The 22,565-nt window shown below is 43.0% G+C and overlaps 1 protein-coding gene across 14 annotated transcripts in view; it reads left to right on the plus strand.

Moving 5' to 3' along the window:
• osbp2b (oxysterol binding protein 2b) overlaps positions 1-22,565 on the plus strand; it is a 331,588-nt gene that overhangs the window by 189,716 nt on the left and 119,307 nt on the right. For 13 of the 14 annotated variants that reach the window (XM_072587169.1, XM_072587170.1, XM_072587171.1 and 10 more), the window contains one exon: positions 17,418-17,668. In XM_072587169.1, the coding sequence (XP_072443270.1) occupies positions 17,418-17,668 (251 nt within the window). Of the gene's footprint in view, positions 1-16,759; positions 16,808-17,417; positions 17,669-22,565 lie in introns of those variants that run through there. The other variant, XM_072587182.1, reaches the window with a different exon arrangement.

Genomic DNA, 22,565 nt, shown 5'->3' on the forward strand with positions numbered 1-22,565 from the left:
GGATAAATCCCATCCGGCCCAGGGGACTTAGCTGTTTTCAAACTCTGCAGGATTTCTAATACCTCTTCCTTGTGAACCTCCATCCCACCTAGTCTAGTAGCCTGTATCTCAGTATTCTCCTCGACAACATTGTCATTTTCTAAAGTGAATACTGTCGAAAAATATTCATTTAGTGCTTCCTTATCTTCTCTGACTCCAGACACAACTTCACATTACTATCCTTGATTGGCCCTAATCTTACTCTCGTCATTCTTTTATTCCTTAAATACCTATAGAAAGCCTGTGGGTTTACCCTGATCCTATCCGCCAATGAGTTGTTGTATCTCCTCCTGGCTCTTCTGAGCTCTCTCTTTAGGTCTTTCCTGGCTACCTTGTAATCCTCAAGTGCCCTAACTGAGCCTTCACATCTTATCCTACCATAAGCCATCTTCTTCCTCTTGACCAGAGATTCCACTTCCTTCATAAACCACGGCTCCCACGCTCTACAGCTTCCTCCCTGCCTGACAGGTACATACTTATCTAGGACACACAGGAGCTTTTCCTTGAATAAGCTCCACATTTCTAATGTGCCATCCCCTGCAGTTTCCTTCCCCATCCTATGCTCTGTAAATCTTGCCTAATCGCATCGTAATTGCCTTTCCCCCAGCTGTAACTCTTGCCCAGTGGTATACATCTACCCCTTTCTATCACTGAAGTAAACATAACAGAATTGTGATCGCTATCACCAAAGTGCTCACCTACTTCCAAGTCTAACACCTGGCTGGGCTCATTACTCAGTACCAAATTTAATAAGGCTTCACCCCTTGTTGGTCTGTCTACATACTGTGTCAGGAAGCCCTCCTGCACACACTGGACAAAAACTGACACATCTATAGTACTCGTACTATAGTGTTCCCAGTCAATATTTGGAAAGTTGAAGTCCCCTATGACAACTACCCTGTCTCTCTCACTCCTATTGAGAATCATCTTTGCTATCCTTTCCTCTACGTCTCTAGAACTATTCGGAGGACTATAGAAAACTCCCAACAGGGTGATCTCTCCTTTCCTGTTTCTAACCTCAGCCCATACTACCTCAGTTGACGAGCCCCAAAACATCCTTTCTGCAACTGTAATACTGTCCTTGACCAACAATGCCACACCTCCCCCTCTTTTACCATCTTCTCTGTTCTTACTGAAACATCTGAGTCCTGGAACCTGCAACAACCATTCTTGTCCCTGCTCTATCCATGTCTCTGAAATGGCCCAGGTACCAACCGATGCTGCAAGTTCATCCACCTTATTCCAGATGCTCCTGGTATTGAAGTAGACACACTTCAAACCAACTTCTTGCTTGCCGGTGGCATCTTGCGTCCCTGAAACTTGATTTTGGACCTCCCTACTCTCAACCTTTTCTATACTCGAACTACAATTTTGGTTCCCATTCCCCTGCTGCATCCCGCCCCAATAGCCTTAGCAAATTTCCCCCCCAGGATATTGGTACCCCTCTGGTTCAGATGAAGACCATCCTGCTTGTAGAGGTCCCACCTACCCCAGAAAGAGCCCCAATTATCCAGGAATCCAAAACCCTCCCTCCTGCACCATCCCTGTAGCCACATGTTCAACTCCCCTCTCTCCCTATCCTTGCCTCACTAGCATGTGGCACGGGCAACAAACCAGAGACAACAACTCTGTTCATCCTAGCTCTAAGCTTCCATCCTAGTTCCCTGAATTTCTGCCTTAAATCCCCATCTCTCTTCCTACCTATGTCGTTGGTGCCTATGTGGACCACAACTTGGGGCTGTTCCCCCTCCCCCTTAAGGATCCCAAAAATACGATCAGAGACATCATGAACTCTGGCACCTGGGAGGCAACACACCAACTGTGAGTCTCTCTCGTTCCCACAGAACCTCCTATCTATCCCCCTAACTATGGAGTCCCCAATGACTACTGCTCTGCTTCTCTTCCCCCTTCCCTTCTGAGCAGCAGGGATAGACTCTGTGCCAGAGCCCTGTGCCCCACTGCTTTCCCCTAGTAAGTCCCCCCCACCCCCCAAAAGTATCCAAAACGGAATACTTATTGTTGAGGGGAATGGCCACAGGGATCCCTGCACTACCTGCCGGTTCCCTTTCCATCCCCTGACTGTAACCCATGTGCCTTTTTCTTGTACCTGAGGAGTGACCATCTCCCTGTAACTCCTCTCAAAGACTCTCTCTGCCTCCCGAATGATCCAAAGTTCATCCAGCTCCAGCTCCAGTTCCCTAACGCGGTTTTCGAGGAGCTGGAGTTGGGTGCACTTCCCACAGATGTAGTCAGCAGGGACACTACAGGTGACCCTTACCTCCCACATTCTGCAGGAGGAACATTCAACTGCCCTAACCTCCATTCCCACTATTCTAAATTCCCAAAGAGACTGTTGAAAAATAAGGAATAAAAAATAAACTCGTTACCTTACCAATCTGGCACACAGAACCTTTTTTTGGTTAGAGGAGGAGGATGGGTGGGAGACACTACCCGCGTAGTGTTTCGGGTAACGCAACCACACAAATCTATGACTTCCCAGAAGTCCTTCGCTCCTCCCTCGCACCTCGCGGCAAATAAACAGAGTTAACATATCGGCTTGTAACATTTTGTCAAATGTCTGACATACTAGTCTTTTCAGAGTTTTGTGTTTTGCTTTTGCAGTATTTTTGCAGTAACCTGCAGTATTTTGCTTTTATACAGATTCTTGAACCTTGGTCCACCAGCTGTGTGGCAGCTGAATGTATGTTTTGCCCCTTAAACGTCGGGCCTATTTTATCCTAAGCTCAGCTGTTCACAGACATCGATTATGCAGGGTACCATTTGTTATCATGAAATACTAAAATTTTCAAAGGCAGTCATTTAATTTTTTATGACATTTCCTTTAAAAGATGCTTGGCTTTGATTGCAATGTTGCAAGATCACAGTATGATTTTCATATTTGTTCTGTTGATTAACTTGACAATTGAAACTATGCCTGTGATTCTGAAGTAGCACACATTTTACTCTGAAAGTAAAATGCCCATTCTCCTGTCCTAATTCTGACACAATCATTTAATCATAGAGTCACAGAGATGTACAGCGCAGAAACAGACCCTTTGGTCCAACTCAGCAAGCTGACCAGATATCCTAACCTAATCTAGTACCATTTGCCAGCACTTGGCCCATATCCCTCTAAACCCTTCCCGTACATATGCCCATCCAGATGCCTTTTAAATGTTGCAATTGTACCAGCCTCCACCACTTCCCCTGGCAGCTCATTTCCATACATGCACTACCCTCTGCAAGAAAACATTGCCCCTTAGGTCCCTTTTATATCTTTCCCCTCTCACCCTAAACCTATGCCCTCTAGTTCTGGACTACCCCACCTCAGGGAAAAAGCTTTGCCTATTTACCTTATCCATGCCCCTCATGATTTTATAAACCTCTATAAGATCACCCTTCAGCCTCCCACGCTCCAGAGAAAACAGCCCCAGCCTATTCAGCCTCTCCCTAGCTCAAACGCTCCAAACCTGGCAACATCCTTGTAAATTTTTTCTGAACCCTTTCAAGTTTCATAACATCCTTCTGATAGAAAGGAGACCAAAATTACAATATTCCAAAAGTGGCCTAATCAATGTCCTATACAGCCACAACATGTCCTCCCAACTTGTGTACCCAATGCTCTGACCAGCAAAGGAAAGCATACCAAATGCCTTTTTCACTATCCAACCACCTGCGACTCTACCTGCTATGAATCTGCACTCCAAGGTCTCTTCATTCAGCAGCACTCCCTAGGACCTTACAATTAGGTGTCTAAGTCCTGCCCTGATTTGCCTTTCCAAATGCAGCACTTTACGTTTATCTAAATTAAACTGCATCTGCCACTCCTCAGCCTATTGACCCATCTGATCAAGATCCCACTGTAATCTGAGGTAACCATCTTCACTGTCCACTACACCTCCAATTTTGGTGTCATCTGCAAACTTACTAACTATACCTCCTATGTTCACGTCCAAGTCATTTACACAAATGACAAAACACACTGGACCCAGCACTGATCCTGATGGCAGATCACTGGTCACAGGCCTCCAGTCTGAAAAACCTTTATCTTGACTGCAGCAAATGTCTGTTTCTGCGGGGGAGGTAATGGCCTAGTGGTATTTTTGCTGGATTATTAACCAGGAGACTTGGGTTCAAATCCTGCCAATTAAATTTGAATCAATTTTAAAAAATAAAAATTAAGAGCTGAATGATAACTGCAAAACTAATGCTGATTGTTGGGACAAAGCATGTGGCGCTGGAAGAGCACAGCTGGGCAGGCAACATCGAAGGATCAGGACAGTCAACGTTTTGGGCATCAGCCCGTCATCAGGAATGTGGGCGGGGCCCAAGCGGGCTGAGAGATAAATAGGAGGAAGGGTGGGCGTGGGGGGGGTGGAGCTGAAGGTAAGTAGAAAGGCGATCGGTGGATGCAGGTGGGGGATAATGGTGATTGGTCAGAACGGATAGGTGGGAAAGAAGATGGACAGGTGGGAGAAGTTCAAGAGGGCAGTGCTGAGTTGGAGGGTTGGATCTGGTATGAGGTGGGGGAAGGGGAGATGAGGAAGCTTGTGAAATCAACATTGATGTTGTGTGGTTAGGGGGTCCCAAGGTGGAAGATGAGGCGTTCTTCCTCCAGGCCTTGGGTAGCTAGGATTTGACGGTGGAGGAGGCCCAGAACTTGCATGTCTTTGGTGGATTTTGTGGTGGGGTGGGATGTGGGGTGGGAAGGGGGTTGAAGTGGGGTAAGTGTTGGGGACAAAACCTCACTTGATTTACTCATGTCCTCTAGGGAAGAAAACTGTTATCCTTACCTGGCGTGGCTAATGTGTGACTTCAAACCCATGCAACGTGTGTCTTTTAACTGCCTAATGACCAGTGATAGCCACAATCCTGTGAATGAATAACAAAAAACAGAATAGTTGCCTGTTGATTGGTGGGTCATTCCTATGTTGTATGATACCAGATAGCCTAGAGTTGCTTCTTCTGGCTGGATGGTTACAGTCTGTACAAAACGAAAGAGTTGCCGACTCTAATTTGAAGCCTTCTTGGAGACATCGCCTCTTGCCTGTAGCTCCATGACCCATCATTTGTATTCTACGTTGCTCACAGCAGTGTCCAAGAAATGAATCGTTGTTTTGGGGATGGCAGGGTAATTCTAGTGGACAGGCAATGCCAGAACAGGAGCTAACATATTCAGTTGTAGAATATGAGAGAAACAGGAGTTATTCCTAATGTGCAATATTTGCCTAATCTGCACACATTCATCCTATCTATCTCCGGAACAACCAGTGAATTCATGCAATATGCAAATAAATGTATGTGGAGGTTCGGTCCCTGTGAACCTTAATCTCTGTGTTAGGTTGACAGATGTTTAAAATCACTGATGCAATGTACATTTCAAAAATGCCATGTAGTGAAGCCATGACAAAGATTAGGATGTGCATCAGGGAGCGAGCTAGTTGAGTGCATAGCAAATTGTTTAGAAGAAGAGTTTGGGTTTAAAGGAAATATATTCAGATTAGAGGAAGATGGAAAACAAATGGATCAGTATTGGAACCACATCATCATCACTGACCTGACCTTGAGCAGAAAGTCAAATATGTGCATGTTCATCAATGATTGCACAATTATCAGCACCATACCCCAGGTACTGAACAGTCTCTGTCCATGTGCAGTCAAACCTGGACAAGCTTCAGGCTTGAACTGGTAAATAGCAAGTAATATTTCACATCATACATCCTCGAGGTGACTTCACCAGAAACTGAACTGAACCAGCTTATAAATACTATGGCTTTCAGAGACTAGGAATTCTGAGATGAGTAATTCACCTTCTGACTCTCTGAAGACTATTTACCATTACAAAGCTCAAGTCAGAAGTGTGATAGAGTACTCCCTTCTTACATGGATGAGTATGGCTTATTGTTCAAGAAGCTAGATACCATCCAGGACAAAGCAGTCCAGTTGTTCTATCCACAGCCATAAACATTCACTTTCCCTGTGACTGCTGCAATGTAGCAGCTGTGTGCACTGTATATAAGATGACTTGCAGCAAGACATCTAGGTTTCTTCGACAGCACCTTGCAAACCTTAGACTGCAGTCGAGACGGATGAGGACAGCAGATACATGGAAGCACCACCTCCTGCAAGTTCCCCTCCATGTTACAAATCTTCCTGACTTGGAAATATCTCACTGTTCCTTCAATATCACTGGATCAAGATCCTGGAATTTCCATCCTAACAGCAGAAGGACTGCAGTAGTTAAAGAGAGGAGCTCATTACCTCTTTCTAAAGGGCAATTAGTGGTGTGCAATAAATGCTGGGCTAACGGTGATGCTTAGATTCTACAAAATTTGGGGTGGCATGGTGCCTCAGTGGTTAGCACTGCTGCCTCACAGCAGCAGGGTCCCAGGTTCGATTCCAACCTCGGATGACTGCCCGTGTGGAGTTTGCACATTCTCCCCGTGTCTGCATGGGTTTCCTCCGGATGCTCCGGTTTCCTCCCACAGTCCAAAGATGTGCAGGCCAGGTGAATTGGCCACGCTAAATTGTCCATGGTGTTAGATGCATTAGTCAGAGGGAAATGGGTCTGGGTGGGTTACTCTTTGGAGGGTCAGTGTGGACTTGTTGGGCCGAAGGGCTTGTTTCCACACTGAAGCTAGTCTAAAAAAAAATCTTTTTTTTGAAACACAGTCGGACATAGCTAATACTGAGGAAGAAACCAACGCAAAACAAAAAGACATTTGAAGACTTGTAGATTTGTAAAATGAGGCAAATTAACTTTAGGTAAATCTCAGGCAGTCCAATGTGATAGGAAAACAGAAATGTCGCTTGTGAATTAGGAAGGAAGGAGCTGAAAAGGGTGGAAAGTGAAGGGCTCAAGGAGTAAAATTGGCCATACCATTAAAAGCAGCAACACAGGACAACACAGCAACTAAAATGCTAACAAAACATTAAGATTTATTTAGGAGCATAGCATTCATAAGTACTGATTCTGGAAAACTTGTACAGAACCTAGTTCCAGCCCCAGTACACTGTTCTGGTTTCCATGCTGTTTAAGGCATCAGAAGCATTGGACATTGTGCAGTCAAATTTCACAAGGATGATACCAGAACTGGTTACAGCTACTATTATAATAATTCTGTAAGTTGCAAATGAAAACACATCATCAGTAGATATTGAGGTTTCTCCAATGCTATGTGCATAGACTCAACGTTTAAAAAATTAGGTGCAGTGATATATTAACTGTTTGTTCATGGGAGTATTACTTCGAGATGAGTGAAAATGCGCTGAAAGCCCATCACTCTTAATATCCATAAAGTTGTTAGCAGCTATTGATGGAGTGCAATAATTTTTACACCTTGATCTATTGTATCAGGGAGGTGGTGGTGACACCATGCCAATGTCTCTGGAATAGTAATCCTACAGCTTAGACTCCAAGCTCTCAGTGACGTGAGTTGAAATTTTATTGCGGCTACTGTACATTTGTAATATAAAGCTAGTCTGAGTGACGAGTGACCATGAAACACTTTCATTGTCCTTTGGGGAAGGTATTCTGTCATCCTTACCTGGTTTGGCCTACATGTGATTCTGGACCTACAGGACTGCTCTCTGAAATGACCTTCTAGGTCATTTAATTGAAGAGACAGTTAGGGATGGGCAACAAATACTAGTCTTGCCAGCAATGTCCACATCAAAAGATAGAATAAAGACAAGGTCCCAAGTTTACCGGCCATGATTACTGCAGTGGTAGGTTCCTATCATGGGGCAATGAGGAATAGACAGATATCTTAGCAATGGGAAGTAGAAGATTGGCTGAGTCCATTCAAACCATCCTGGGCATCCCACTGGTGACAGGATAGTGTAATTTTAGCAGATGGCCTGAGTGCCCTGTATTTAACAAGCAAACATCAAAGCAGGAAAATGAGCATGAAAGGGAGGGAGTCAGAAGCTTACAGGCCAGTAGGAGCCCCATGATGCTGGAGTAACTGCTGTTGGCTGACGTGTGACTTTCATGATTGTGATTAATTACTGCTACTGTCGATGGTTGTATTGTACATTACCTATTCCTGCTCCTATTTCTTACCATCTCCCAACTTGCTGCATCATTCAATGGAATTGTTGTTGATCTGGTTACAATCTTAACTCCATTTTCCTCCCTCACCAGCCCAGCCCTACCCTCATTGCACAGGACTCCCTTATGGATCAAAAACCTGTTGAGGTCAGCCTTCAATGCACAATGAATTCACGATGAATGAAAATCTGATTACCTGAAACTCATGTCATGGCAAAGTTGACAGCTACACCAATGAAAAGGACAAGAAATCAGAGAGAAAGATGTCTGTGATAAGCCAAAATTCTGGATTGCTTGAATAGTCAAACTCCTCAATACTTGTTGTATGACAGTCATCAGTCAGAGTGGAGTCAGTGCACTGTTACGGTACTGATGGGAGGAGTGTGCTGCTAACCAAGCCCCATTTCTCTATATAGAGTCATAGAGCTGTACAGCACAGAAACAGACCTTTCAGTCTAAATTATCCATGCCGACCAGAAATCCTAACCTAATCTAGTCCCATTTGCCAGCACTTGGCCCATTTCCCTCCAAACCCTTCCTTTTCATATACCCATCCAGATGCCTTTTAAATGTTGCAATTGTACCAGCAATGTCATCACAAAATATATAAATGACCGACTGAATCACCAAGACTGTTGACTGGTCTATTGTAAGAGCTATTTAGGACAAAAGAAACTCATACTGGCTTTCATGCATAAATAAATTTAAGCAAATTATTATTTTAACACAAGGCAAAGTTAGTATGCAAATGTAAACTGTGTCTCCTTCAAACCCATATACTCTCATTCTCTCTGCTCAATATACATTTGTGGGCGGGGACCCTGTGATTCCATTTCTCACAATTTTACTGTGTTAATGACCAAACTTCCATTGATCTCTGGGATCAAAAATTAGCTGAAAGAAGAAATTACAACTCATCTCGATCTTAAATAGGAAACCCCTTATTGTTAAACTGTGAACCCCATTTCTAGTTTGCCCCACTAGTGGAAACATTCTGTCAGCATTTTACAACCCCCCCCCCCTTTCAAATCCCCTTCAGAATAATGTTTTGATGAGATCATCTCTCATCCTTTGAAATTGCAGTGAGAACAGACCAAACCTGCTTGACCGACCATTTTTTGCGAGACAACTTTTTTACCCTGGAGTCAATCTTGTAAACTTTCTGTGAACTACCTCCAGTATAAGTATATCCCTCCTTGCATAAGGAGAACCAAACTGTATTCAGTACTTTTTGGGTGGAATCTTCCCAGCCTCTGCATGATGTTGGCGATGGTGAGTCAGTTGAGAAAATATGATGAGATCAGAAAAGTGCGATTTTTGATGGTGAGACCAAGAAAAGATTAATTTTCCTTCCCAATGGTTTAACAGCGAGATGCGAATCTTTCTGGTGAATGGCAAGAGGTGTATTATCTATTTTCACCTCATTTCTTTGGAGTTTGTTATATTCAGATGTAGCAAAAAAGAAACTCAACATGAAAATCTGAGTGGATACCTGGTGACTCCAGCGGACTGCCTGCTCCTTTCTGGGCCTCCACCTTTTTGTGCAGTGCTGCCTCATTCAGGGTTACTTCTGTTTTGCCTTTAGCACAGACACAAAGTCAAGTAACTGGTCATAGTTGCCAGCAGTGATCAACTGAAAGGGTGGGCCACGTTGCTGTACATCACTATCACAAAGTGCCAAATGTGCCAGCAGTTTACTCAGTAAACATGCTAAATGTGCTTCAACCAAATTGTCATGTCTCCAAGTCAATGGTGATCAGTCCTCAGTCAAGTCAATGTGGACTGTGTCAGTCACGGGATCAGTCAGGGGCATCGTCCAATCTCAGTCCAGTTTTAGGGAAGTCAGTAGTGGAGATAGGCGGCAGCATGCTGGAATGCAAAGGGGACAACATTTCTGATGAAAGGGCAACTCAGCCTCTAAGGATGAGAGATGATGGTGCATCGGAGGACATACAGGATTACTACAGGCTTCACTAGGATGACAGTACTTCACAATGAGTGGCATAGGTAACTCGGCCAGGGAGTCAGGAGATAATGTTGAAAAATGAAGACTGAAGTGAAATTGTTGGATGGGAATTGCCAGGGAGTATAAGGAAGAAAGGGACATGAATGTTTCAGGGGATGGGGGTGTTGGTGGTAGACACATACAGTAACTGATTGAGCCTGCGGTTCACTCTGCAAAGCAGTCTATGCTATCTTTCAACCTCATCTGAATCTCAAACATTATTAATTGTTTGAAGGCTTCACAACATGCGATGGCCCCACATAGAACACTGACAAGATGTAAATGCTATGTTAAAAGTCAGGGAAAGAGTTGCATCTATCGAACATGGTATAGCACTAAGAATGGGTGGCCTCTGTAGGTTCACTGCTGCTTTAACATAGAACATTACAGCGCAGTACAGGCCCTTCAGCCCTCAATGTTGCGCCGACCTGTGGAATCAATCTGAAGCCCATCTAACCTACACTATTCCATTCTTGTCCATATGCCTGTCCAAAGACCATTTAAATGCCCTTAAAGTTGGCGAGTCTACTACTGTTGCAGGCAGTGTGTACCACACCCCTACTACTCTGAGTAAAGAAACTACATTTGACATCTGACCTATATCTATCATCCCTCAATTTAAAGCTATGCCCCCCTCATGCTAGCCATCACCATCCAAGGGAAAAAGCTCTCACTGTCCAACCTTCCCAACCCTCTGATTATCTTATATGTCTCAATTAAGTTGTCTCCCAACCTTTTTCTCTCTAATGAAAACAGCCTCAAGTCCCTCAGCCTTTCCTCGAAAGACCATCCCTCCATATTAGCCAACATCCTAGTAAATCTCCTCTGATCCTTTTCCAAAGCTTCCACATCCTTCCAATAATGTGGTGACCAGAACTGTATGCAATACTTCAAATATAGCTGCACCTGAGTTTTGTACAGCTGCAGCATGACCTTTTGGTCTGAAACTCAATCCCTCTCTCAATAAAAGCTAACACACCATATGCCTTCTTAACAACCCTATCAACCTGGTTTGCACCTTTCAAGGATCTATGTGCATGGACGCAGAGATCTCTCTGCCCATCCACACTACTAAGAATCTTACCATTAGTCCAGTACTCTGTATTCCTGTTACTCCTTCCAAAGTAAATCACCTCACATTTTTCTGCATTAGTCTCTATGTGCCACCTCTTGGCCCAGCTCTGCAGCTTATCTATGTCTCTCTGTAACCTACAACATCCTTCGTCACTATTCACAACTCTATCGACCTTAGTGTCATCTGCAAATTTACTAACTTATCCTCCAATGCCCTCATCCAGATAGTTTATATAAATGACAACCAACAGTGGACACAAATCTGATTCTTGAGGTACCCCACTAGTAACTAAACTCCAGGATGAATATTTCCCATCAACCACTGCCCTCTGTCTTCTTTCAGCTAGCCAATTTCTGATCCAAACTGCTAAATCACCCTCAATCCAATTCCTCCATATATTGTGCAGTAGTCTACCGTGAAACGCATTACTGAAATCCATATACACCACATCCACCTGTTTGGTCACCATCTCAAAGAACTCAGTAAAGGTTTGTGAGTCACGACCTACCCTTCACAAAACCATGTTGACTATCCCTAATCAACTTATTCCTCTCTAGATGATTATAAATCCTATCTCTTATAACCTTTTCCAACACTTTACCCACAACTGAAGTAAGGCTCACTGGTCTATACTTACCCAGGTTGTCTCCACTCCCCTTCTTGAACAAGGGAACATTTGCTATCCTCCAGTCTTCTGGCATTATTCCTGTAGACAATGACGACATAAAGATCAACGCCAAAGGCTCGGCAATCTCCTCCTGGCTTCCCAGAGAATCGTAGGATACATCCCATCTGGCCCAGGGGACTTAGCTATTTTTACATTTTCCAGATTTGTGCACCTCAGTCCCGTCTAGTCTAGTAGCCTTTTTCTAGTATGAATACTGACTAAAAGTATTCATTTAGCACTTCTCCTATCTCCTCAGGCTGTACGCACAACTTCCCACTACTATGCTTGATTGACCCTAATCTTCCTTTAGTCATTCTTTTATTCCTGATACAGCTATAGAAAGCCTTAGGGTTTTCCTTGATCCTATTCACCAATGATTTCTCATGTCCCCTCTTGGCTCTTCTTAGCTCTCTCTTTATATCCTTCCTAGCTAACATATAACTCTCAAGTGACCTAACTGAGCCATCACAGCTCATCCTAACATAAGCCTTCTTCTTCCTCTTGACAAGAGATTCAACTTCCTTCGTAAACCATGGCTCCTACACTCGACCACTCCCTCCCTGCCTGACCGGTACATACTTATCAAGGACCTGCAGTAGCCTGACCTTGAATAAGCTCCACATTTCAATTGTGCCCATCCCCTGCAGTTTCCTTCCCCATCTTATGCTTCCTAAATTTTGCCTAATCACAAAGTAATTGCCTTTCCCCCAGCTATAACTCTTGCCTTGGATAAATATCTATCCCTTTGCATCACTAAAGTAAACATAATTGAATTTTGGTCACTATCATCAAAGTGCTTACCTACCTCCACATCTAACACCTGGCTGGGTTCATTACCCAGTACCAAATCTAATGTGGCCTCGCCCCTTGTTGGCCTGTCTACATACTGTGTCAGGAAACCCTCCTGCACACATTGGACAAAAACCGACCCATCTGAAGCACTTGAACTAAAGTATTTCCAGTCAATATTTGGAAAGTTAAAGTACCCCATAACAACTACCCTGCCACTGTCGCTTCTATTGAGGATAATCTTTGCTCTCCTTTCCTCTATATCTCTGGAACTGCTTGGAGACCTATCAAAAACTCCCAACAAGGTAACCTCCTTTCCTGTTTCTAATTTCAGCCCACACTACCTGAGTAGATGAGTCCTCAAACCTCCTTTCTGCAACTGTAATACTGTCCTTGACTAACAGTGCCACACCCCCACCTCTTTTACCATCTTCCCTGTTCTTACTGAAGCATCTAAATCCCAGACCCTGCAATAACCATTTCTCTCAGTTCTCTATCCATGTCTCTGAAATGGCCACAACATTGAAATCCCAGGTACCAACCCATGCTGCAAGTTCACCCCCCTTATTCCAGATGCTCCTGGCATTGAAGTAGACACACTTCAAACCAACTTCTTGCAATCTTGAAATCTTAGATCTGACTTCATTATTCTTATCCTCCCATATACTCGAACTACAATTTTGGTTCCCATCCCCCTGCTGAATTAGTTTAAACCCACTCGAAGAGCATTAGCAAATATCCCCCCCAGGATATTGGTACTTCTTTGGTTCAGGTGAAGACCATCCTGTTTGTAGAGGTCCCACCGACACCAGAGAGAGCTCCAATTATCCAGGAATCTAAAACCCTCCCAACTGCACCATCCCTGTAGCCACGTATTCAACTCCTCTCTCTCCGTATTCCTCACCTCGCTAGCATGTGGCATGGGCAACAAACCAGAGATAACAACTCTGTTTGTTCTAGCTCTGAGCCTCCACCCTAGCTCCCTGAATTTCTGCTCCAAGTCCCCATCTCTCTTTCTACCTATGTCATTGGTGCCTTTGTGGACCATGACTTCGGGCTGCTCCCTCTCCCCCTCAAGTATCCCAAAAACACAATCAGAGACATCACACCCTGGCACCTGGGAAGCAACTGTGAGTCCCACTCATTCCCACAGAACCTCCTATCTGTCTCCCTAACTATGGAGACCCCAATGACTAATGCTCTGCTCCTCTTCCCCATCCCTTCTGAGCAACAGGGACAGATTCTGTGCCAGACACCTGTGCCCCATTGCTTACTCCTGGTAAGTCATCCCCCCCAGTAGTATCCAAAACAGTATACTTGTTGTTGAAAGGAACAGCCACAGGGGATCCCTGTACTGCCTGCTGGTTCCCTTTCCGTCCCCTGATGGTAACGCATCTACCTTCTTCTTTTACCTGAGGTGTGATTACCTCCCTGTAACTCCTCTCACTAACCCCCTCTGCCTCCTGAATGATCTGAAGTTCATCCAGCTCCAGTTCCCTAATGCAGTTTTCAAGGAACTGGAGTTGGATGTATTTTCCACAGATGCAGTCAGCAGGGACACTAGAGGTGACCCTTACCTCCCACATTTCTGCAGGAGGAACATTCAGCTGCCCTAACCTCCATTCCCATTATTCTAAATTCCCAACAAGACTATTGAAAAACTTGTTTAAAAACCTGTCACATTATCAGTCGGTGCATAGAATGTTTTATTGGTTAGAGGAGAAGGACAGGTGGGAGACACTACCTGAATAGTGTTTCGGGTAAAGCAGCCACCAAATAATAAAGCCTCATTTCCCAGCATTCCTGTGTCTGCTCCTGCTCAGTGTGCACTCCGCCTATACACGAGGTAAACCTTTATATCTTTCTAAGTTTACCTTTCCTTCAGGCCTCTGGTCCTCACTGTCACTTCTCCCACTCCAACCTTCCCTCAGGCCTCTGGTCCTCGCTGTCAGTCCTCCCACTCCATCTACCACCAAAAAGAAAATGAAGCTCGTCACTATGACCGTCGATCAGACAAGTGATGATGAAAAGAGGTAATACTGTTATGAATGTGAGGTTTTATTTCCAAACTGTGCACCCGTGTTCCCTCAGAGGCTTTTCTTTTGCCTTTCCCTCCCACCACATGCACTGTGTAGGTTACTCCTGGTGAGCAATGTTTGACCTAGTGCAGAGCTGGCCCTTAAAGAGGGCACAACATTCAACAAGCTCTCTTCGTGTGCATTTAAATTACAATGAATTGATGCTAATGCTCATGTTGAGAAATTATCCAAAAACTAAGCTGTTCATTTATTGAATTCGCAATGTTGTAAATACTATAGGGTGCTTTATTACATTAAATGTCCTATTACAAATTCAAGTTATCATTGCAATGTGTTTGCATACCCCATGCTAGCTTTGTCATTAGACTTGAGCTATCAGTTATTTTCACATTATTTAATCAACTTTTAAACTGCAATATGCTCACAACGTTCTTTAGCCGAGCAGAGTACACTTCCCCAGTAATCATATCTTGCAGTTGTGTGACTATATACCTAATATAGACTGTGCTGGAAGCTGTAAGTAATCTAAGGTGCCTGGAAACTGTTTAAATATAATCATGAGTGAACATCTGGGTTAGAACAGGGAGGAACCCTCCCTTAACTGGCTAAAGACCAGAACTTGACTCCATTGAAAGCATATTCACCTCTGAGTCAGAGGTTTGTGTATTAATGTCCCACTGTGGAGACTTGAGTACAATATTCGAGGTTGACATTCCATTGCAGCACTAAGGCTTCAGCTGCCCTGCCATGTAGATCTAACTGGTCACATTGCATTATTTTAAACAGAAATGAGTTAATCCCAGCGTCCTGTTCGATATTCATTCCTTAAGCAATGTCCTAAAAATACAACATCACTGGTCATTATCACATTGCTGTTTAAGGGAACTTGCTGTGCACATCTTGGCTGTCATGGTTTTACAACAGTTACTGCACTTTACAGTTGGTTCATTGGCTATAAAGTGCTATTAGATGTTAGGCAGTCACAGCAAACTCTTGCATAGGGACAAGTTTTTTTTAACTGAGGAGAACTTTGGAATATTCCATAAATACAAAATATCACAGCTCATGAAATGATACTGCTCCATTTATTTAAACTAGTAACTTGGCTTTGTTCAAAAGTGAAGGTAAATCCAACCTTGTAAATGTGGATTGTTAGCAGCCCACTCTTACTCTTTTTTTCTCTCGCTTTCATGGACAAACAAACATCATAAATTAGATTTTGGTTCTGATTACAAGTACAACAAATGCTGGTGACTTGACCTCCTTTGTTGTGGAACAGCTGTTCCCTGCTGCAGTGAGATATTGCCAAAACAAATCTGTGTGTGTAGTACAGCCAGCTGTCGGCTGAAGTAAACAGCTGGAAATGCCTTCCTATTCTCCCTCATAGGGATTCTGGAAATTCTTTAAGAGTGTTAGTGTCAGCGTTAATGCTGAGAGGTTGCCTTCATTCAATGTAGAAACAGTACTGAGAATGGATCTTATAGTCGCTCTGGCTTTGTGATTGTTTCCCTGTTCCTCACTGTACTGCATTACATGCACATTCACAATCATTCCAACAGAATCAGGATCAGCAGAGGCCTGCTGCTCCAAAATAAGGAAAGGTCAAGTAAATTCTGGTTTTCTTGTTTCAGTGTGAGCAGAAACTGAATTACTGAGGACTAGGTCCTTAGATTGTGAAAACATTTAGCCTCTGTCAGTAAGCCTCAAAAGGGCTGCACTATCCTGCCAAAGCACATTGGAGGATGCAGAGCGGATTTACCATAATGTAAAGTGAAGGACTTCAGTCTTTTGGGGATTAGATGAGCTGGGATTGTTTGACTTTGAATGGAAAACATTATGGGGAATTTTACTCCAGGAATTCAAAATCATGAAGAGTTTAAGTAAATAAGACTATAAGGTATAGGAACGAAATTAGGCGAAACTATTTCTATTGTCAGTAGGATCAGGGGTGGATTCAGATTGGATGGAATAAAGAAACAGGGGAGTTAGGTGAACTTTTTAAATGTGGCATATTTTTATTATATTTCAGGGTGCCAGGTTAAAAGATGCTATAGGAGCCAGTCTTTACTCAATCTTGCATTTATTTACAGATTGAAAGCTTTTAAGTCTACACCTCCAAACTCCACAATACCCATTTTCAGTGAGTGTCTCTTTGTATGTGGTCAAGTAAAACCCTAATTAATGCTCTCAACTGTATATTATGTAACACAATTAATATATAGTTAACAGTTATGGCCTGGAACACACTGTCTGGGAGGATATTGAAAGAAAGTTCAGTAGTAATTTGCAGAAGGGAATTAGATAAATACGTGAAGGAGAATAAAATTCAGGTGTTTGGGAAAGAACTAGGGTTTGTGCTTCATTGGATAGCTCATTCAACAGGTACGATGAGCTAAATAGCCTCTTTCTGAGCTGTATGATTCACTTACTTTCCAGATACATTTTATTAAAGAGTATGAAGATAAAAAAGTAAATGTTATCCTTGTGTTGGTTGTGGACCTTTTCACCTGGTAGATACTCTGGGAGACAACACACTGAACAGACTCTGTTTTATTGACCTGTCTTTTTAAGGAAGCTTGTTATGAGTGACTAAAAAGAGGGGAAGCCTGCACAAGCCAGATTTTGATAGCAACTGCCCTCAAATGTTCTGTCGTTCCAATCTTATCTGTTCGGTCTCTTGTTCCTGTTTTACATGTGCCTTGAGTGGTAAGGGCAGTGCAGTAACCAGTGAAATTGTTCCTCTTCTACAGATGACTCGGGTGACGAGGAACCAACTTCGCAGTCCGATAAGAGTGAGCTGCACACCACCCTGAGGACCCTAGCCAGCAAGCTTGATGACCTGAGCCAGTGCAATGAACTCATCTCGAAGCACGGGGCAGCCCTTCAGAGGTCTCTGAGTGAGCTTGAGAACTTAAAGTTACCAGATGAGAGCGGAGAAAAAATTAAAACAGTCAATGAGCGAGCAACCCTCTTCCGCATCACCTCCAATGCTATGATCAATGTAAGTAAAGTTTTTTTTAATGTCTCTAGTGTGAATGCTTTTTGCCTCGGATGAAAGACTTATTTGTACAAAGGCAACACTGTCAAATGTAAAACTGTTGTGAACAAATTAAATTGTACAAGGTGTAATATACTCCTTTATCTGAACTGTATATGGGGAAATATTACAATGATAAGACTTCACCATTTTAGCTGCGTGAGCACTGACAGAGTTTGTGCATGCAGGGAATTGGTGAGTTTGGCAGAGCTGACAAACTCAGGTGAACAGGACATTAGTAACTCATTCCCAAATTAAGTGTTTCTAACTAATGCAAGTGTTACTCACACACTCTGTTTAGCACAAATGGAGCAGCCTGGACAATGTTTATGCTGGCTAACTCTTTTATTAATGTCTGACAGCCAGCTTATTATGCTTTTCATAATGATATAAGTATCCTAGAGCTCATTACTGTAACAACCAAATAATGCTATTTGACCTTTCTGGATTTGCTTCGTGTGATTAATACAGTGAGATGTAATAATAACCTGAAGCACATGGATATCTAATTGTATTTGTGTTCTTTGTGATGGAAATATTTTGGAGACACTTTTTGCACAATAGTGCATGGCTGTTTAATCCTGCCCACCAATCGGCACGGGTAAAGTAATGTGGTCTCTGATTGCTCACCACATCAGTATGAGACATGTTTTGAGATTAGAAGAGCTTTATTTGGAATTTAGAGTTCTAACAAAGAGAATCTTTTGTACTCCTTTTGATTCTTTTTGTTTTCTCAGTCAGGCTGAAGGTGTCCTGCATCAATAATCTGATGCATTGTGTAAGGGTTAATCACGAAGTTGGTAGGTTGGAGCCTGCATCACACAGTGAGTGGATGTTTTGGAGCCTGATCAAAACACTGCTATTGTTTCTGAGCCTCAGTCCACCTCTGAGTTCTTTGAAATAAATTAAAATGATGATTTTTTTCAGATTCTTTCACTCTTACTAATACTTGCCTATAATTGGAGGCATCCAAAATGATTCTTTCAGCTGTGAGATTGTTAATTGAGAGGAATTTTTCACACCACTTTCACACTATACCTGTTTCAGATTCTCTCCTTTTGCATTACTTGTTTATGTGGCATTGCCTGTGAATATTTTTTCCCTCATACAGGATGAATTCTGTATTGAAACAGAAAAAATGAAAGCAAAATACTGTGGATGCTGGAAAATTGAAGGTAAAGCAGAGAATGCTGGAGAAATTCTGGAGATCTGGTACTGTATGTGGAGAAAGAAAAGCAGAGTTAATGTTTCAAATCCAATATGATGTCTTTTTTAGTCTCCAAAGGTTAACTCTGTATATCTGTCCACACATGCTGCCAAGCTGTGCTGAGTTTCTCTGATGCTTTCTGTTTTGTCTTCTCTTTCAGTGTGTGGCTATGATCTTGGGTTGCATTATTCAATATGGAGCCTGTGATGGGTGCTGTAAAGGGCACCTTTCACCTCCTCCACATGCCAGATTAGCTCACAACCAGTGAAGTGCTTCCCACATGACTATTTCATGTCAGAAGTAGCCATTTATGCACAGCAGGATCCCACAAACATCCAGGCAAAACTAACTCAGCACTCGGTTTTATTGGTGATTGAGGGACAAATAACCGGGAAAATGGGGATAACTCCGCCAACTCCTCTACAGCTGTGTACCATGGGATCTGCATTGTTCTGAGAGATTTGATAGAGTTTTGGTTTAATGTCTCACCAGAAAGATAGCAGCTCTGACACTGCAGCACTCCCTTGTTACTGCACTGACATGTCAACGTTGAGTTTCTGTCTGGAATGCGACTATAACCCTAGCCCTGTCATTCTATAGGCAATGTCAAACCGTAGGATCTGACTAACGTGAGTTTGATGTTGGGGGACCTTGGCGTCAGCTATAATGACTTTTCTTTACCGCAGTGTGCTTTGCCAAACAGGCACGATAGCTAAGGGACTGTTGTCAGAGCCCCGGATATTACCATGCAGGAAATTGGCAGAGTCTGAGTCGAAGTCCGAGATTTCTGTCTCCTCTAAAATTTTGCCCAAATTTGTAACTGACATACAGAAACAGATTTCTGCAGTCAGTTTAGGTGGGACAAGGATCGACAATCCACCCAAGTATCCAAGATTAACAGGCCTGGGCATGTTACTCAGATTGTCCTGTCAGATGCTGTGTGGGTGACCCTTGGCGAAACAATGTAGACTACAACTTTTCATCATTTACTGTATTGTGGAATTATTGTTGTTCTCCTGTTAATGTTATGATGGGAGTTTGGAAAGATCTCTCCCCATCCGCTCACCATGGAAGTCCACAGTGTCAGTGGCTGGGTCAGCACCAGTGTGGGTTCTATTTAAGTGACTTTACACATTAGAACATGCAGTTTCAGTGAGACCGTACTTGGACTATTGAGTGCGGTTTTGGTCTCCCTATCTAAGAGAGAATATATTTGCCTAGATAGAGTGCAGCAAAGGTTCACTAAGCTGATAACCGGGATGGCAAGACTGTCTTGAACAAAGTACAATGCAGCACAGAAACAGGCCCTTCAGCCCTCAAGCCTGTGCCAACACATTTTGCCCTTCCATGTTATAAAACAGTCTTCACTTACAGGATCTGTGTCCCTCTATTTCCTTCCTATTCAAGTATTTGTTCAGGTGCTTCTTGAATGCTGCTATTGAGTCTGTTTCTACCACCTTGTGTGGCAGTGCATTCCACATACCACACTTTGTGTGAAAAACTTGCCTTGCATGTCTCATTCAAAATCACCGAACCCCTCCAACCTAGGTAAAAAGTCTCATGCTTCCAACTCTATCCATGCCATTTACAATCATATAAACTTCTTTCAGGTCACTCCTCAACCTCATGGGTTCCAGTGAAAACAATCCCAGTCTATCCAACCTTTCTTCATGGTGAAAATACCCCATACCAGGCAGCATCCACAACCTTCTGATTGTTTGGTGACCAGAACTGTATGCAATATTCCAAGTGTGGCCTAGCTAAAGTTCTATAAAGCTGCAGCATAACTTGTCTATCCTCATACTTGTCCATTCCAATGAAGGCAAGCATGCCATAAGCCTGTTTTACTGCCTTATCTACCTGCTCTGCCATGTTAAGTAAGCTGTGAACTTTCACATCCAGATTCCTCTGCCTATCAATGTTCCGAAGGGTTCTGCCATTTACTGTATAATTTCCACCTGTACTTGACCTTCCAAAATGCATCACCTCACTTTTGTCTGGATTAAAGTGTATCTGACATTTTTCTGTCCATACCGCCAATTGATCAATATTTTGCTGTAACAAGTCTAACAAGTCTCTTCACTATTTGCAACTCCACCAATCTTTGTATCTTTCTAATTAAATCAGCCATGTTTTCCTCCAAATCATTTAAGTAGACCCAGAGGTCCCAGCACCGAACCCCATTGAACACCACTCACCACAATCTTCCATTCCAAAAAGCATCCTTCCACTGCTGTCATCTGCCTCTTGTGACTAAGCAAGTTCTGTATCCGTCTTGCCAGCTCACCCCTGATAGCAGGTGACTTCACCTTTTGTACCAGTCTGCCATGAGGGACCTTGTTAAAAGCTTTACTAAAGTCCATGTGGACAACATCAACTGTTTTTTCCTCATCAATCATCTTTGTCACCTCCTCAAAACATTTGATCAAGTTAGTAAGGCATGACCTCCCCCACACAAAGCCATGATGCCTATCGCTAATAAGTACATTTACTTCTAAATGTGTATAAGTCTTGTCCCTGAGGATCTTTTCCAATAATTTCCCGAACACTGACGTGAGGCTCACAGGCCAGTAATTTCCTGGATTCTCGTTGCTACCCTTCTTAAATAATGGGACAACATTGGCTATTCTCCAGTCCTTTGGGACCTCACCTATGGCCAAAGAGGATACAAAAATGTCTTGTCAATATTCCAGCAATTTGTTCTCTTGCCTCCCTCAATATTCTGGGATAGATCCGATCAGGACCTGGGGACTTATCTACTTAATACTTTCTAAGATGTACAACACCTGTTTCTTTTTAATAGCAATTTGGCTTAAAAATTTGACACCTACTCCGCCAATTCCTTCTCTTTGTTGAATACTGACACCTCCTTTGTCCTTGAGTGAGCCAATCCTTTCCTGGTTGCCCTGTTGCTTTTTATATATGTATAAAAAGTGTTGGGCTTCTCCTTAGTCTTGTTTGCTAATTAATTTCCACGGCCCCTTTTAGCCTTTCTAATTCCTTGTTTAAGTTCTTCCCTATTTTCCTTATACACTTAAAGGGCTTCATCACTTTCCATCCTTTTAGACCTTATGGATACTTCCATTTTCTTTTTGAATAAGGTCGTAACATCCCTGGTCATCCAAGGTTCACGTAATTTGCCACACCTAACCTTCATTCTTCCAGCAAAATGCCACTCCTGAACTCTTATCAACTGCCATTTGAAATGCTCCCACATGTCCTCTGTAGATTTACCTTCAACAGCTGCCTCCAATCAAAATTCTCCAGTTCCTGCTTAATATTGTTGTGGTTCACCTTCCCCCAATTTAACACCTTCACCCAAGGACTGCTGTGATCCTTATCCATGAGTATCTTAAAACCCACGGGATTATGGTCACTTTTCCCGAAATGCTCCCCCACTGAACTTCATTTACCTGGCCAGGCTCCTTTCCCAAAACCAGGTCCAATATCACTCCTTCCCGAGTTGGACTGTTTACATACTGTGTCAAGAAAACCTCCTGAATGGTCCTTACAAATTCTGCTCCATCCAAGCCCTGAGCATGTAGTGAGTCCCAGTCAGTACAGGGGAATTTAAAATCACCTACCACTACAACCCTTCTGTTTTCGCATCTTTCCAAAGTCTTTCTATATATTATGTCTTCTATCTCCCACTGG

The sequence above is a fragment of the Chiloscyllium punctatum genome, chromosome 17 (genome assembly GCF_047496795.1).
Source record: "Chiloscyllium punctatum isolate Juve2018m chromosome 17, sChiPun1.3, whole genome shotgun sequence".
Taxonomy (NCBI): Eukaryota; Metazoa; Chordata; class Chondrichthyes; order Orectolobiformes; family Hemiscylliidae; genus Chiloscyllium; species Chiloscyllium punctatum.